This window comes from Lepidochelys kempii, chromosome 3, assembly GCF_965140285.1.
Source record: "Lepidochelys kempii isolate rLepKem1 chromosome 3, rLepKem1.hap1, whole genome shotgun sequence".
In the NCBI taxonomy this organism is placed as follows: domain Eukaryota; kingdom Metazoa; phylum Chordata; order Testudines; family Cheloniidae; genus Lepidochelys; species Lepidochelys kempii.
This window is the reverse complement of record NC_136382.1, coordinates 206,059,370-206,076,422: the sequence shown is the minus strand read 5'-3', so window position 1 is coordinate 206,076,422 and position 17,053 is coordinate 206,059,370. Positions and strand designations below refer to the sequence as shown.

The 17,053-nt window shown below is 43.4% G+C and overlaps 1 protein-coding gene across 2 annotated transcripts in view; it reads right to left on the bottom strand.

The window, feature by feature from the left end:
• Positions 1-17,053, bottom strand: part of SLC24A3 (solute carrier family 24 member 3) — a 329,374-nt gene that overhangs the window by 83,898 nt on the left and 228,423 nt on the right. For both annotated transcript variants that reach the window (XM_073339750.2, XM_073339751.2), the window contains exons 4-6: positions 11,664-11,738; positions 6,754-6,838; positions 4,375-4,478 (exon numbers count right to left, since the gene is read on the bottom strand). In XM_073339750.2, coding sequence (XP_073195851.1) covers positions 4,375-4,478; positions 6,754-6,838; positions 11,664-11,738 — 264 coding nt within the window. The remainder of the gene's footprint in view (positions 1-4,374; positions 4,479-6,753; positions 6,839-11,663; positions 11,739-17,053) is intronic.

Sequence of the window (17,053 nt, the reverse complement as noted above, 5' to 3'; positions counted from 1 at the left end):
ACAAAATACTGTGTTCTTCAGCAGAAACTGAATCCGTAACCTTGGTCAAATTTACAAAGCCTTACAAAAAGCTAGCGGAGGATTTTCAAAAGCATTCAGTGTTGGACTAACTCTGCTCCCATTTAGCGGATGGTCACACTCTCCCTAACTTCAATGGAAGCAGAGTTAGGCCAAAGCTGAGCACTTTTCAAAAACCCATCCATTGACATTCTACCACCAAATTCTCACGATCTGGAAATAATAGTTCGCTTTGCTACACTCCCTTTCATCTGAGGATTTCAAAGCGCTTTGGAAGGTAATGGCCAGAACTGCTTCATGAACTAAGTGTATACAAGTAGCCTCAGGGCCGTCCTGCAAGTGGCACCTCACTTCAGTTTCCTTTTTAGGTCCCCACTACCTCCATACGAACTTATCTTTCAATCCATCAGCCGAGTTTATTAACTAACACTTAGCGCAAACAGTCCGTAAGCAAATGTCCCCAAACATAGTCTATATCCCCCAGCACTTGTATTCTTTAGAACCCAGCTTCAATCTCACCATCCCGGCATCTTTCACCACCACTGGACTCTTCAATCGTCCTCTTCTGTCCCTCTGCTAGGATTGCTGCCCCAGCCCTTCCTTCTGGGGCACAACCCTGCTCTTACCAGCAGGAGCTCGCACAGCCAGCTGGAAGCCTGTCATGGTTCCTCTGGAGTCCAGCTCTCTGGCAAAGGGAAGTCAGCAGGGAACCCCCTCTGCTACTCCTCTTTCCTTCAGCCCTCTGCTCTGACTCTCCGGCTTAGAGCCAGCAGGCATCTCCCTCAGCTGCTGCTGCTGCTCCTCCTGTCTTTCGCCCTCTGGCCCTGGCTCAGGGATGCCAGCCAGCAAATCCCTCTTACTTCTCCCCCGCTTTCAGACCTCTCCCAGGAACCCCTTTTCTCTCTAGGAGCTGACATTTCCTGACTGACTCAATCTGCTCTAACACTCTTTCTCACCAGGCCTCATGTAGCACCACCCCAGGCCCCACCCTCTTACTTGGCTCAGCACCTGGACAGGAAAAGGGGAACTGACCCAATTTCATTTAAGGGGCCAGCTACCCTGTTACAGTAAGTACAGTTGTACCTGCTCTCTTACAGATGAAAAAACTTAAGCAAACAAAGGTTAAAGGTCTCATTTTTAGGGATGTTTAAGGTGCTTATGTAACCCACACACCGCTTGGGTGTGGTGCTCTGTCCCATCTAGTGGCACCAAGACCACTTAGAGAGAGACTAATGAGTCTGCTACAGGCTTAGCTAAGGGCCATGTGGCTTTTAGCTTATGCGGTAAAGGCTCATGCAATAAGCTTCAGAGATCCCAGGTTCGATCCTGCCTGCCGATGACAGGGGTCTGTTGGTGTTACAAGTGGGGGCTCATCCAGGATTTCAGCTGGAAAGTCTCTGAAGTTCAGGACGTGCTTCCTCAGCTAGGGGAAGTATGTAACCCACACATGGCTTTGGTGTGGTGTTCTGTCCCATCTAGTGGCACCGAGACCACTTAGAGAGATTAATGAGTCTGCTACAGCCTTCGCTAAGGCCCTGTGGCTTTTAGCTCATGCATTTACCTCCAGAGATCCCAGGTTCAATCCTGCCCACCAATGACTGGGGTCTGTTGGTGTTACACTTAACTTCCATTGAAATTAATGGGAGCTAGGCTCCTAAACACCTTTAAAGAACAAGTAGAGATCCACACTCCTAATTCTGTAGTCACTAGACCACACACAGAATAATTTAGTGCAGCCAAGTCCCTCCTGAACTTCTGAAATGTATCCAGTGTGGGAGGGTGGAGGAGAGTTGAGACAGTTATAAGAACATTTTGGTTCTAAGTTAGGTCTTTTTAAAAAAGAATCCAAGGGGCTCCCAAAATAGTGCAATTTTTTCTGGACTTTCAAACTTCTTTCCATCTAGAATTCTGGTTTGTGGTTGCATTTTCGGAATAGGTTTCAGACTGTTGGACAACAATGCCAGGAAATACAGTGAGAAGAAATATTTGGTTGTTCCTAGGTCATCGTGTTGCACAGTTAATCTCCATCCGTTTGAATGTTGTTCATGGCAACCTGACTCAGAAAAATTCCTACTGATTAAAAGAGAACACCTCCAGGGAACATTGCTCAATGCCCTGGGAAAGCTTTGGTAATTAATAATTGGCCTGAATCATATGGGCTTTCACAGTACGAGTTACAATGGTGCCACTTAAACACTGAGTACACATAGCGAGCTTTAAACTGCATGTTCCTTCAGGGAATCCATCTACAGAACATGCCAGCTGCACAGCTTATCCACAAAATCTTTCTAATAGTGAAAATATCCAGTTTCATCTTGAAAAAAATGATAAAAGCTGGATTCCAAACTTTCTGGTGAAAACTCAAACTCCCTGCTCACTTTCTCGTACTGATCCAGGTATCCAATCCCCTTCTCCCTGTCTGGTCTTTCAGAGTTAATTGACCCATTGCCTTGTATTGCCTGCACTATTGTTCTTCACTTCCTATTTATATACAGGATCATACAGTGACATTTCAAAGACCACCTTAAAGAACATGAAAATATTTGGCATTTCTGCAAACTGCAATACTCAGATATTTAATTACACAGAGTCAATCACCTGTCTAATTCAGACAGGAACTCAAATTTCACAACATAATTACTTTAAGTTCGGATGGATAATTCAGGAAATTGTAGGTAGTCTGACATGCACAAAGCATTTAAAACATGGGGGCACTAGCGCTTCTCAGTGAAAAAGCTGTACATTTTTTTTAATGTGGGCACAATCTATTGTGCCCCTATCTCATTCTCAAAAATGGCTGTTTTTGTTTAAATTAAAAACATAAGTAAAATAAGTAAAAAATTAGCCTGAAGCAGATACCCAACATGGAAATTTTCAACCCAAATGGTTAATGTTTGGAAATGTTATAAGCAACTGAAAACAGGGACTTGTAATGGAAAATGTCAGGCAACTTAACAACAGGCATTGCCACCTGCAACTGCCAGAATGACAGAGGAGCAGGTAGGAAATTACTCTTGTCTTGAGCCAGGGAAGAATGTCAGATTTAAGAAGCATTTTTAAAATGAAACCATAGGGTTGCCTACGTATAGTATTTCCAACCCCCTTAATGATCTGAAACCTGTTTCATAAAGTCTGAATTGAATCTGTCTAGGTTTTTATAGTGCAGCCACCACCATCCTTCGTGGGACAAAACAGAAGAAAACTCTGTCAAGACCATATGGCCAGGTCCTTAGCTGGCATAAAACAGCCTAGCTCCATGGACTTCTACAGAGATATGGCGATTTACACCACTTGAGGATCTGGCCCAATGGTGTTTTCCTTTCCACCCGTTGAGTACAAGGTCTGATTGTATGAAAAGAACAAGACATTCTTTTAAATTATTATTAATTTAACTGGAGTTAGGTGCTGCAAGGCCATTGTGCTCTTGTTGCTGTGGGAAGAGACGTTTCTTCCCCTCTGATCTGAAAGAGGTGATATCTGCGCTCATTTATTTCTGGTGGGATTGCATTCCATAGGCAAGGTCTTACGGCTGATAAAGCCCTGTCCTCTCTGCCATAAACATTCCCAGTGTTTGCAGCTGTCATCTAAGATGGCAATACAGCTGACATGCAGCTGCTTATAAGATGTTGTTTGTAAGATATTTTCATCTCATTTGCTGCATTCCTTCTATAACTTCAGATTTGTTTTAGCGACTAGGATCTGACACACAGGATGGGGTTATCAATATCTTTGTATGAAATGGTGAGAAACACAAAAGTTATCTGCAACCAAACCTCAAAGACCTTACTGGCTACTCATTCAGTCATGTCACAGCTGGTGACAGAGAAGCCTCAATTAGCCTGCACTAAATGAAGGGAAAGTGGGGGAAGAATGTAAATAAGAGTGAAAACAGGGAAGAAGGGAAGGATGTCATATTTCTGTGGGTCACTGAGTTCAACGAGTGCAAGCTCAAGCCCTAAAATATGTCTCACTTGCACCCTATTTCTTTTTTTCTTTTCACATGATGCTGGAGAATGGTCTTCAGACCTGCTGTTCCTTCCGCTAAAGTCGAGACTCAAAACTTCCAAGAAATGCAGCTTTTCCTCCCTTCGTCCTCACTTATTTCTGAACCAACTACTTCGGCAGCAGTATTGCTTACTCGCAGCTCCCTTCCACGCTGTTGCTGTTGTCCCCAAAGCTGTCTTCAGACCCCCAATTAAATAAAGCTCCCCTGTATTTTGCACACCCATGTCTTCCCCCCTGCCATGAATGGAAACCTCAGTCTGCATGAACTGCTGACTTGCACTGGTATTTTGCTGGGCTATATGGAGAACCAATGGAACTAAGAACCTTGTGGAACTCGTTAGTTGCTCTTACCTGTCCTGCGAAAAGGCCACACACACCGATTATACAGAGAATGTTGAATACGGCAGAGCCAACGATGGTTCCGACTCCTACGTCTCCTTTTGTGATAAAAACACCTGAAACACAAGTTCAAGGCAAACCGTGTAAGTCGGAAAGAACAGGGATCCTACTCCAAAAAACTGCACCCCGCTGCTGTATACAGTAGAACTTCAGAGTTACAAACACCTCAGGAATGGAGGTTGTTCGTAACCCTAAAATGTTCATAACTCTGAACAAACATTATGGTTGTTCTTTCAAAAGTTTATGACAACTGAATAATGACTTAATACAGCTTTGAAACTTTACTATGCAGAAGAAAAATGCTGCTTTTAACCATCTTAATTTAAATGAAACAAGCACAGACCGATGTGCTTTCCTTACCTTGTCCAATCTTTTTTTAAACTTTCCCTTTATTTTTTTAGTGATTTAGTTTAGTTTAGTTCTGTACTGTCTTTGAATTTTTTTTTATTTTAGTCTCTGCTGCTGCCTGATTGCATACTTCCAGTTCCAAATGAGGTGTGCGGTTGATCGGTAAGTATGTAACTGGTGTTCATAACTCTGCGGTTCTATTGTAGTCATTTGCCTGATTCTGCCACTTTGACTCAAATTTAATAGGACAACTTGTGGAGGAAAGTTAAAGGGTGAATAAGGAGGCACAATCTGGCTCTTTGATAGGATTAGTAAGAATGTGTTATCAAAAGTGCTACAGTAATGGGTACCATAGAAATAAATGTCAGCGAATAAAAAATAACCAGCTAACGTCACCTGCTAGCTACAAGTCTGTTGAAATTCAGCTGTTGCTAGCAGGGGTCTGAAAGAGTTTCCCTGACCATTGTGGCCTGGGATTTTTTCCCCTCAGAACCATGCTACACAAGGGGCTCTTTCTACCAAGCCGGGGACTGTGTTCTAACAAAGTAGTGACCTGACCATGTTGGAACATGGTCCCACCTGCACAGCCAAATCATGTTGAAACCATCTTACCCTTTTAGGATAGCACGGTCCCCATTTTGGTCAATTTTAGGTGAACAGATTTTAAGATCCAGAAGGGATCATGTAGTGTATAATGCAGGCCATAGGACTTCCCTGAATGAATTCCAGTTTCAAGTCCAACAGCTGTGGTTGAATGAGAGCAGATCTTTTAGAGAAACATCCAATCTTGATTAAAATATTTCCAGTGATGGAGACTCTGCCACAACCTTTGGTAAGTTGCGCCAGTGGTTAATTACTCTCTTGCTGCACGGATGGGTATAAAGAAGGCTACACACTTCCCTCAGTCCAGGCTGTTTATAGCATGATTCTCAGATCAAAATCCCTGTCCCCAGTGGTCAAAGGAACCACTGCTAGGACCGTGCTAACAACAGCAGTCGTGAAACTTGGTTGAAACGAGCAGGTTCTGCCGATTCTGAACCAATTGTGTAGAAGAAAGAAGCCCCTCACTCTTGAGCATTGCTGCAATAGGATAGCCCTCTATTCTGCCCCCCCCATAAGCAGAGTGCTGCTGTGAGGGAGCCCTCAGATCCTCTGTTCTACACCGTGCTCATCAAGGTAGTATCTGAGCACCTTCCAGCAGTGCCTTAAGCAATATGGCTATGCATCCTTCTCTCCTAAACTGAGCCTTCTGGTGGGATGAAGGACAATTTTTTAAAGCTCTCAACTAATCTCTCCCTATGAAGGTTTTGAATCCACAGCTTCACAAGCCAGCAGCCTCCACCAGCCCTAATGGCATGCCCTTGTATGTGTTACAGAGAGGGTCGGGAATTTCTCACCACTTTCTTGGAAGAGAAGGAGGGGCTGGTTGGACATGCGGGAGAGCTGCTTGCATAGATCTCCTGTGCACACACCTACACCCCTGTGCTCCAGCGCCTCATCCGAAACAAGACCAACCATAACCCCCCCGCCGATCTGCACTCAAATTTCTATCTACACTGTAATCAAGCTACGTAGCCTCTTGACACAGTTAAAAACATCGTTCTGTCTTGCCGTGTAGATGGGACTGGCCCATTCTCGAACTGTGCTTCGTCATCTGTAATGGACACAAACATGGCCATTGTGTGTGTGTTGGTACAATTTAGCAGCGTGTTAATCTATTCACAGTGCACAGAGACTGGATTATGCTTGGTGACGCACACTGTACATAAAAACAGAAATTCAGGAGTTTGTTCTTTCATCCACACCAGGAGATTATACATATAGCTCCTAGACTTAATAAGGATTTACCACAATTAATCTTCCATGCGTCCATGAGAGAACAGGTTAAGAGTTATTACAACTCTTAGAGTCATTTGGCAACTCCAGCTGTACTTAATGCCTTTAAAAACTGTTTAAAGAAGAAATGGCTGGTTAGTTAGTTACCTATAACAGATGTAAACAACTCAGGAGCGGAGCTTCCAGCTGCCATGAAAGTTGCCCCAGCCACGTCTTCACTAAGATGCAAGCGCTGCAAAGAAACAAATGAAATCCATGATTATAACACTGGCACGTGAGAAGGAATTCAACAGAAAAAGTTAATGTCTGTCTGAGCAGGACATTGCTGATATGCTTAAATGGAAAGAAGGGACGAACCAACAGGACAGAGAGGCATTAGTTACCTTGGGGAAATATTGCATTCTCAACCTAATAAAGCAAGATGGTTGTGCCTTCTGATCTCAATTTACAGAGGGCTAGATTGTTCCTTTGGGCACTGCCCTGTGCAGGGCAAGGTATATTAGCTGCAACACCCCAGGAGGCATGATGACGCCCCTCTGAGTCACAATTCCTCCCCATACACATGTTGTCTCACCTACTCTGGCCAGTACGTGGTGGGGGCTGGGGGATGAAGCCAAGTTCTTGCCCATGTGCTCTGTGGAGTACGTAAGGGTGTGATTACCCCAGACCCAAGGTGCTAACTTCCCTGTATGGGATTTACCCAGCAGCAGCTAAAAATCTCCACTGATAATCAGGGACTGGCATTCTCTTAAAATACGCATACTTACCAAATTTCTTTTAGCTGTAAGAAACCCCAAAGCCCACTTCTAGCCTTCATCGCTATAGACAGACGGAGGTTGTTCTTATGTGAAACATTATTTCCTGAGAGGAAAAGCACTCACGACTGTGTACATATTTCATTGGTATAACCCTTTTTCAAATATCTGCTTAGTTAACTATTTTCTATATGCTTTCTGTAGTCCCACCATTCCATTGGTGCGAGCGACAGCTCAGTAAATGGGACCAAGCTACTGAAACCAACGGGACCATCTGACACCTCCCATTGGTTTATGCGAAGAAGCTAGAAAGCGACCTCCTTCCAATATGGCTGCAAACCGCTACCTTGTTTCTACACAAAACAGACCCAAACACGTAAGCTGCCGTGCCTGGCTATGGGTCAGCAGTGGAACAAGGGGCAGTGGGATGTGAAGGAAACGCTTTTCAGACAGCATTGGTTGTTTAAAACAACAAACAGCAAGCCAGCTGACAGGCGCGCTAAACACTTTTCCTCTATCTTCCATTAATTCCCACTGAAACCTGAAAAGAATCCCATGGTGCATTGTATTTTTACCACAAGAATCTCTGAGGGTTCTTCATAAATATTAACCTCAGCAAACTATGTATATGCAAAGATAAGGTAGAGAGTTAATTTACTCTGCAAAAAAAATGCAGAACAAGCAATCGAATCCTCAGTTAACAGTTCAATCACAGCTTCATTTTCTCACAAGGGTGCCAGATACCCTTAACTCTGCCCCCATCACATGCTAATCATACAGTCTTTCATATATAATATGGGGGGGCAATGGAAGAGGAGGTGGGTGGGCAGAGTCTGGCCTCCATGGGAGGCAGGAAGCTTAAAAGTGTTATATTGTCATAATAACGTGACAAATTGATTGAACAAAAAGATTTTCTGAAAGTGATCTAACCCGGACTAAAAATATTGGGAAAGACATATCTAGGATCAAAGGCAGATCTCCCAAAGGGCTAGTTTCTGCTGCACCAGGCTCAGTGGAAACACAGATGCACGCATTGTATCACATACAGCCTGTACCCTGCTGATACCTGCGGAGGAGGGATAATCAGTCAAGGGTTATGCTTGAGTTCGTACTTCCTAAAGACAGATTATTATAACAGTGGCTTCCCTGGGACAGAAATCTGAGACAATGTATTCAAATGGTCATGACAAGCTGGGTAGTCCAAAGACAAGGAAAAGGAGGTAAAAATCTATTCCACAGTAATATCAGTTGGGGCCTGTATATGCTATTATAACCCTAATATTAATACACTTCCAATTCTGATTAAACTAAACCGAAAAAGCCATTCTTATTCTGGAATAAGCATGTCCACATGAGGTGCTATTGTGGACTGTCAATTGCCAAGTGCTTACAAGCTCCTAGGCAATAGAACTTCCCTAATGTGACCAAATGACAGTGAGACCTCTTTCCAATGACAGAATTTTGCAAGTTAACAAGTGAGAGAACCTACTAAAAATATACCAAGCATACCATGTCACCCAGTAGGGTTGCACATCTGTCACCTTTAGTGACATTGAATAATCCCCGGCTCTCAAAGCCTCCCTATTGATTTCAACGGGACTTCTTGTGGAGTAGACAGTTACTTTGTGTGGGGAAGGGCAGCAGAATCCAGCACCAGATGTTATCCGAAAGTGTGATCAAACTATTTCCCCTTTAGTCTGAAAAAGGCAGACAAGGGGGCCAGGAGAAAAGGCAGTAGAGACCCTTCCCAAGTTAGCTGGGTCGCTTTCCCATGAACATCTGAATGCTAACACTGAAGGCTATGACCATGCAAGTTGGAAGTTTTTAAGACAAGTCATTTCAGATTAAGACAAAAAAATAAGTTGGAGCCACTCTGAAAAGAGGATCATGTATTTCTTTCACTGTCACAGAACTCGAGAACAGCTTGAGGTCATCGGAAAGAAAGGACTTTGTGTCTCAAAAAGGTCACCTTTGGGCTGAGAACAAATATATTGAAAAAAAACCACTTATGTTTTTGAGAAAATTGATGCATCTTTGGATAATCATGGTTAACATGTGTTGTTAACCTATATCACATTGCTATGGTCTGCAGTATGATCACATTTATCTAATACTTGTTTAACCACACTCCCTCTTCTCTGCACCACAACTGTATCTCTGGCATGGATCAGTTGCCCAGTCACCCCTTTGATCATCCATATGTTTTTCGCTGAGACAAGGCTGTGCTGTATTCCGATGAACCAGAAACACCAGTACAGTTTATGAGTCAGCTTCCATCAGAGCTGTCAGATAGAAATGATTTTGCAACTAACCTCCCACACCTCCTCCCGCAGCTCAGGAGCAGCTCTGTTTTCAGGAAGATGGATAATTGTGGTTCTGCCATCAGGGGAGATCTGCAGGTGTCTTTCCCAATTGACAAAGATCTCTAAGTGGCAAAACCAATCTGTATTTTCTACCTGCTGCACAGATTTCGTAGCATGGAATTGGCTTTGGGAAAGATTTGAAGACACTTCAAAAATACTGCCCACGCTCAACAAATAATTATCTTTCTGTGTTTATTCAGGCTGGGAAGAACTCCTTATCTTCTAAAATTTCATCCCGCTGGCCTGAGCCAAATGGGGACAGTTTCCTTTGCAATTGCTTGAAATGTGTGAGAGCAGCTTTTCTTGCTGCTGAACAATTTATAATGGAATTAGAATCTTGCAGGGAGGTCTGAAATCCAAATAGGGATCAGAGCCTTAGCTAATGTAAATCAACCATAGCTCCTAATTTATATCAGCTGAGGATCTGGCCCAGTGTTTTAAACTGAAGTCTGCATTGTGAAATGCACTCAGCAGAATTTTTACCATTAATCATTATGGTTATTATACATTCATATTGCAGTAGCGTGTACAGGCCGGCGAGCTCAGGGCTCCCAATGCTAGGTGCTGTAAAACATAGAAAATGAAAGGCCCTGCCCCAAAGATCTCACAGTTTAAAGACAAGACAGCAGGTGGGTGGAGCAGAGAAGCTGGTTGGGGTGGGGACCAAGGTAGCAAAAGTAAGATGATGTGTGCAATTCTTAGCCAAGCAGGAGGAGCACAGATATCCCTCCATCTGCCCAGTGACTGCACAGATAAGGAGACTGCTGCATGTCTGTTGAATTTTAAATCCAAACCAAGACTTTGTTGAAATCAATGTCAGGGCAGTAGAATCCATATTTGTGGTGTGTGTAGGACCAAAATAGTCCTCTTTTGGCCAAACTCTGCCCCTTTGGGTGACCTGTTTGATCCAATGTGATGTAGAGAGGGTTTAAAACATCATTTGAAACTTGGAAGTATCCAGTGGATCAACATTTTCATGTCAAAGTCAAGGTACATCTTAATTTCTCTCATTTTCCCCCCAAGAATTGGCCAGTGCAGCTGATGGAATGATTTACAGGAAGTTTCTCAGAATTTAGAGTGCAGAAGTTTAAGAAGCTGGAAGAACTGTAATTTTGCAAATTTTAAAATTTAGCTTTACTGGAAAAATTTCTATTTTAATGTAATCCAGGCTCAAACAGATATTTTTCATCAGAAGGTTAAAAATATGCAATTGTTGGCCATCTTTGTCAGAATTACAGTATGCTATATTGTATTTTTAGAAATGTATTACTATAATTTTTATTTCAGTAGCACTTAGAGGTCACAGCCAAAACTGGGAACGCATTTTGCAAGATGCTGAACAAACATGTACTAAGGAACAGTCCCTGCCTTGAAGAGCTTGTAAATTAAATAGATAAGACAACCAAATGTTGGGAGAGAAGAAACGTCAATAACCTGTGGGGCACAGAAAGGGTAAGTGACTTGCCCAAGATCTCTCACAAGAAGTTTGTTACAGAGCCAGGAACTGAACTTCTGAGTCCCAACTGAGCAACTTAACCACAAGACCGTTTTTCCTGGGTATTTCTTAAGGTATGTTTTTAACTACATAGTATTTATGCTTTATTTGCTAAAGAGAGGGGTGCTCTGCAGATATAACTGTTCTTATTGTTACTGAAGTGGCAATCACAAGCTTTATAAGGGTACCCTACAAATATTATTTGTCCACTAAGAAATGCACACGCAGGCGCCTGTAACAGAAATGCACAAAGTGGAACCAATCATTTGCACGATATTATAAATCAATGTAAACACAACATCTGTTTTCTTACCCATTAAATTTTTTAAAAAAAAACCCAAATGAGAAACTGTAATATAATGCTATCTACTATGGACACATCTTGAGGTTTTCAAGGGAAATTGCTACTAAAGTGACATGCAAGAAACATCTACAAATACTTACTTCACTAATCTTTTCCAATGAAGGGACAAAGAAATCATCACAGACAATTGCCAAAGCGTAGAACATATACATGGCCTGAAAGAGAAAACATAACATTGAGTTTAGAAGGTGCCAGGGAAAGACACAAATTGTAATGTCCCACTTGAACTTGGATTTTTAAATTCTATTGCTACAGCAATTTATGGGACATCTAGTAGTTTATGGAAGGATCATGAAGTATTTATCCAAAACTCTTACAAGTTATCAAGTGCCACCGTCACTTAGCATCAGACAGTGACAAATGATTCTTTTAAGTTCTCTAGATGTTGCTTAAACACGTTCAATATCTCCTTTATCCTCCTTTTCCATAAATTCGAGGTTTTTTTTAAAGTATAAGTGTGTTCCATGAAAAACTGAACTCTCCAGAAGGGGTTTTCAATTGCTAATGCTTCAGTGCAGAGCAAAGAAGTGTGTTTGTGCTTAGACTCCCTGGAATGATACCTAGAATTCTAATCCTAGGACTTTATTTAATCCAAAGTAATGCTAGTCTTAGAAAGAACTCCCCTCCCCGCCCCCACAAATGAGTGGCTGGAAAAGATGTAAATTCATCATTTTAATGTTAACTAAAATCATAGGGCCCACTATGGCTCTTTGGGATCTGAACTGAGTTGGGGAGACGCAGGGCCATGCAGCACAGGAGCAGATCCCCAGCTGGTTTAAATCATTCAGTTAAGGATCTGGCTTATTATGCTTTTGCAAAGCCTTATGCACCCAGTGGAGCTGAGGTCAGAGCAGTGAGGTGCAAGACTCCCTGGGTGATGGGTTAGCCAGGGCTTCTCCCAGTGTGGAATGGGGAGGGAGACACAAGAGGGAAGGCAGAGTCCTCTCCCCAAATCTAGCTAGTGTGCTCCTCTGGGTGCCTGCAGCCAAATTATGGCTGCTCTCCCCATCTAGTGCACTCATGCAGGGTCCGTCATAATTTGGCTCTACAGGTTTTGTGGAAAATGAGGTATATGCTGTATTTATAAGCCTGGCATCCCCAACAGAGATTAGGAAATGGTCTGTCTCAATCAGCTGCCACGGAACAGCCCCAGGGTATATTGGGATGCTACATTTCTCTCCTGGATCTCATTCCTGGCAGACTACAGTACCTGTAAAAAGAAAAGGAGTACTTGTAGCACCTGAGAGACTAACAAATGTATTTGAGCATAAGCTTTCGTGAGCTACAGCTCACTTCATCAGATGCATTCAGTGGAAAATACAACTGAATGCATCCAATGAAGTGAGCTGTAGCTCACGAAAGCTTATGCTCAAATAGATTTGTTAGTCTCTAAGGTGCCACAAGTACTCCTTTTCTTTTTGATTAAGCAAATCACCCTAACCTTAGAAACTCTCTCTCTCTGCAATTTTACTTTTTTTTTTTAAATGCATAGTCTGTCAGATGGAGTAAACTGACTGGGTATGTCTGAAAGTGAACAGTACAGATCCCCAGAAATAAGTGCTTTTTACAGCTGGGTCCATAGAGCACACCACTGTATCCCAGATTCCCTTCTTCTCACATTTCTGCTGAGGGCATTACAACCTCAGTTGCCTTTCCAGCCTCGGAGTGAGACTGAGCTGTTTCAAAGTTCAAAGCAGTCTACAAGTTTTGCGCTGCCTGTCATATCCCTTGATGGCTCGTAAAAATAATGCTACACAGGAGAAAAAAAGAGACAAGACTGGTTTGAACTCATAAAAAAAAGCTCTAGCCAGCTCTGGGCCCAGGGGTGGCACACTGTGTTGTGTTGCAGACTGATTTCTGGACAGGACTGCCGATGCTGGCTTGCAGAGAGCCAGTGATGAGTAGGCATGGTGCAGAGGTAAAGAAGCATAGGCCCCAACCGTACAAACACTTATGTATCAAGGGCCTGATCCTGCATCATGGACATTACTGGCAAAATTCCCATTGACTTCAGCGGTGCAGAATTCTGTCCCAGTGGGATTACGCATGTACTTAAAATTAAGCACACACATGTTTGCAAGATCAGGGCCGTAGGCGCCACAGCAGGGGTAGGGAATGTGCAATGGTACAACAAACTGTTCTCAGTGCAGCTTTTCTACCGGCCTGAGTACCTAAGAACAGGCTGTCATGATCATAGTTCTCCACTGGTATCAAGGAAAGAAGAGTATTTTAAAAAACCACCACCATCACACACAGGGCACGTCTACACAGCAAAGACAAACCCACAGCTGGCTTGTGCAGGGCTCTTTCATTGCTGTGTAGACTTTGTATTCGGGCTAGTGCTTGGGCTGTGGGACCCCAGCCTGAGCCTGGAAGTCTACACAGAAATGAAACAGCCCCATAGCCTGAGCCCTGTGACCCTGAGACAGCTGGCATAGGCCAGCCGCGGGTTTTTCTTTGCTGTGTAGACGTACCCCAAGCCACAAAGCGCGGATGTGCCATCACACAGCATATCAGTCCAAAGCGGTAGGAAATGAGTGTGGACAGTGTTGTCATTAATGTTAACTGGATTCAGATGCACATATCTATATACAGGAGAACCTCAGAGCTATGAACACCAGAGTTATGAACTGACCAGTCAACCACACACCCCATTTGGAACCGGAATCAGGCAGCAGCAGAGACAAAAGAAAGCAAATACAGTACAGTACTGGGTTAAACGTAAACTACTAAAAAAAAAATAAAGGTAAAGCAGCATTTTTCTTCTGCAGAGTAAAGTTTCAAAGCTGTATGAAGTCAATGTTCAGTTGTACACTTTTGAACAAACCACCATGATGTTTTGTTCAGAGTTACGAACAACCTCCATTCCCGAGGTGTTTGTAACTCTGAGGTTCTACTGTATATGAGGGATTGTTAATTGAGTTACTTAATTTATCTGAATTGTGCAACTTCAGCACCACAGCTGTTTGTGGCATTTTTATTCAGCATTAGCCACAATAGATTAATTTCCCAAATGCCTCTTTACTGAATTTATACCTCCCAGGGTTTCTTTGTGGGTTTTTGAGGGTTGTTTATAAGGTGGTTTTAGAGAAGTGGAATAGAGACCTGTGGGAATCAGTCTGGAATTCTGATGGAATTATGTTTGAATAAAGTCAATTATTTGTCCTCATTTGGCTTCATTCTTCGTTGCAAGTTAAATGATCACACACAGTCATATTTATTTTCTGGTCATCTTTTTCCATTACAAAACCTACGACCCAGTAACCACACAGCTTGATAATTGTTTGGGGGCTAAACTAGGCCTTCCCAATTCCCTCGCCCTGCTGACATGATCTAACCACTTTTCCCATCTCCCTGTTCTCTCCCTGGCTTTTTTCAGCCAGCAGACTTTTCTATAAAGAGGAAATGCTGATCATAAAATAAAATGAAGTCAGGAAAGAATCCCCATATTTAACTGGAAAAAAGGGCCCGGTTTAAAATGAGAAGAGGAGAGATTTGGGCAAATGGAAATCTTTAATGACAAGGAGAAAGCAACAGAAACAAAATGAATGAAATATAGAAAAAAACCCACAACATTTTAATATATTATGTTGTTGACAGTGAGAATTTTAGGTTGATGCTCAACTGAAAAAGAAATCCACTTTGGAGCTGTCCAAAGAACTCTAGAGACCATATTTAAGCGTAACTTGGGCTTACTGCCTGTATATGAAATAACTGTATCATGGGCTGCATACGCTCTAAAGCCAGGGGCTGAAGTACTGAGAGGAAGGCCGAGGAATTTATAGCCCAGGATTGGCTATTGCCAAGTTAACAGAAGGTGCCCTGAAGCTGAAATATGCACATTTGAAACTGAATATTCAAACTGGAACGAAAGACCCCTAAAAACCAAGAGGAGCCAAAATCAGATGGTGAATCGGCTGACTGGGAATGATTTAGATCAAAAGAAAACATCCTTTTGACAGCTCCTCTCCCTGTTCATCTTCTGCCATGGTTCCCCTCCTTTCTCTCCGGCACCCAGCCTCTTCATTCACCCTGCCCCACACAAAGTAAATACAATATGGTTGACGTCCTGCTTTGAAAGTGAATTGGGAGACAGAAGCTAGGATGCTCCCACAGGTAAATGTGCATGTTACTCTGCTCCATGATTAAGGTTGCAGGTACGTTTTCTTTAGAAGTCCTACTGTAGTCCCCTGTCTAAAATTCACAGACATAAGAATATGGGCCTCAAAGCTGATAGGTTAGTTCCAGGGTCAAGGCAGGATTTTTATATCTGCTTTGAAGCTGTTTTGAATGAAGTGTTCCTGAACTGCTGCATAGGAAAGTTCAAATTTAATCTATTGTGTTCATCCAGTCTGTGCAGCCACTCCCAGCCAGCCACTCCCACATATCTACCCCCTCACATCCATCACACCTGCACCCACCCCTCACTCACACACACACACACACACACACACAACTGTATGCAGCCATCTGCTCACATGCTCACTCCCGCCTCCCCCTGCTCCCAAATAAAGTGGAGTGGGCCTCTTCCCCTTCTCTACAGCAAAATCAGTAGGGGCACTCGGAATGCTCGGCTGTCCCTCCCCTCCTGAGCCAGGGGGCAGGCCTCGGTACCGCTGTGCTCCTCAGCTTCCCTTTCCCATCCTGAAGAAGACAGTAGTGATGCCTTTGGGCTTCTGCTCCCACGGGTTGCACGTGTGGGCTCCCAGCCCCGTGAATGTTCCCAGAATGCTTGCTTTACACTGGCTGCTACTGAAGGGACGAGAGGTTGCCATTTAAGAGTGTGTAATACCATGTGCCATGCTCCCCTGGGAATGGGAGATGCCATTGTTCTCACGGCACCAGTGTACCGCCCCTCCACGGTAAGCAATTGGCTCCTACGGACAGGTGTTTTATTTTTCAAGGGATTTAACACAAGCACAGTGGAGGAATAAGGATGCAGCAGAGAACACGCTGCGTTGGCCCCCTGGCCGCCAACTGCACCAGCTGTGCTCAGGACGGGGAGCTCTGCCGCCAGAGATGGTTCAAGGGAACCAGGCCACACTGGCACCCATGTGTTGTCCCTGGGTAAATCCTGCCCACCATTAGGCTCCCCAGACCTCCCACAAAGGGAGGTTTCATCTGCTTTCAACCACCACAACAATCCCCCAGTGGACTTCCTGCCACTGGGGGCCCTACGCAACGTTCCACAGTAGCTGGTAAAACATGTTGCCTCTGTGGTCACTGCCACTATTCTGATGGTATCTTTATTTGCTTCTAGGACACCCAATACCTTACTCATGATTCTAATTTAGAAGAGGTCTTGTTCCATAACGTGCACGTTACCGATTGCTTTGTGTTCTCTCAGGGAATTCAACAGCAATTCCTTCCAACCTGTGGCTGGTTGATTCTGTAGGTGCAGTTCACATCCTGGAAGTCTTCTCTCACTCTGTCTATAGTTTTCTGGGTAATTTTAATGGACAACATTTTA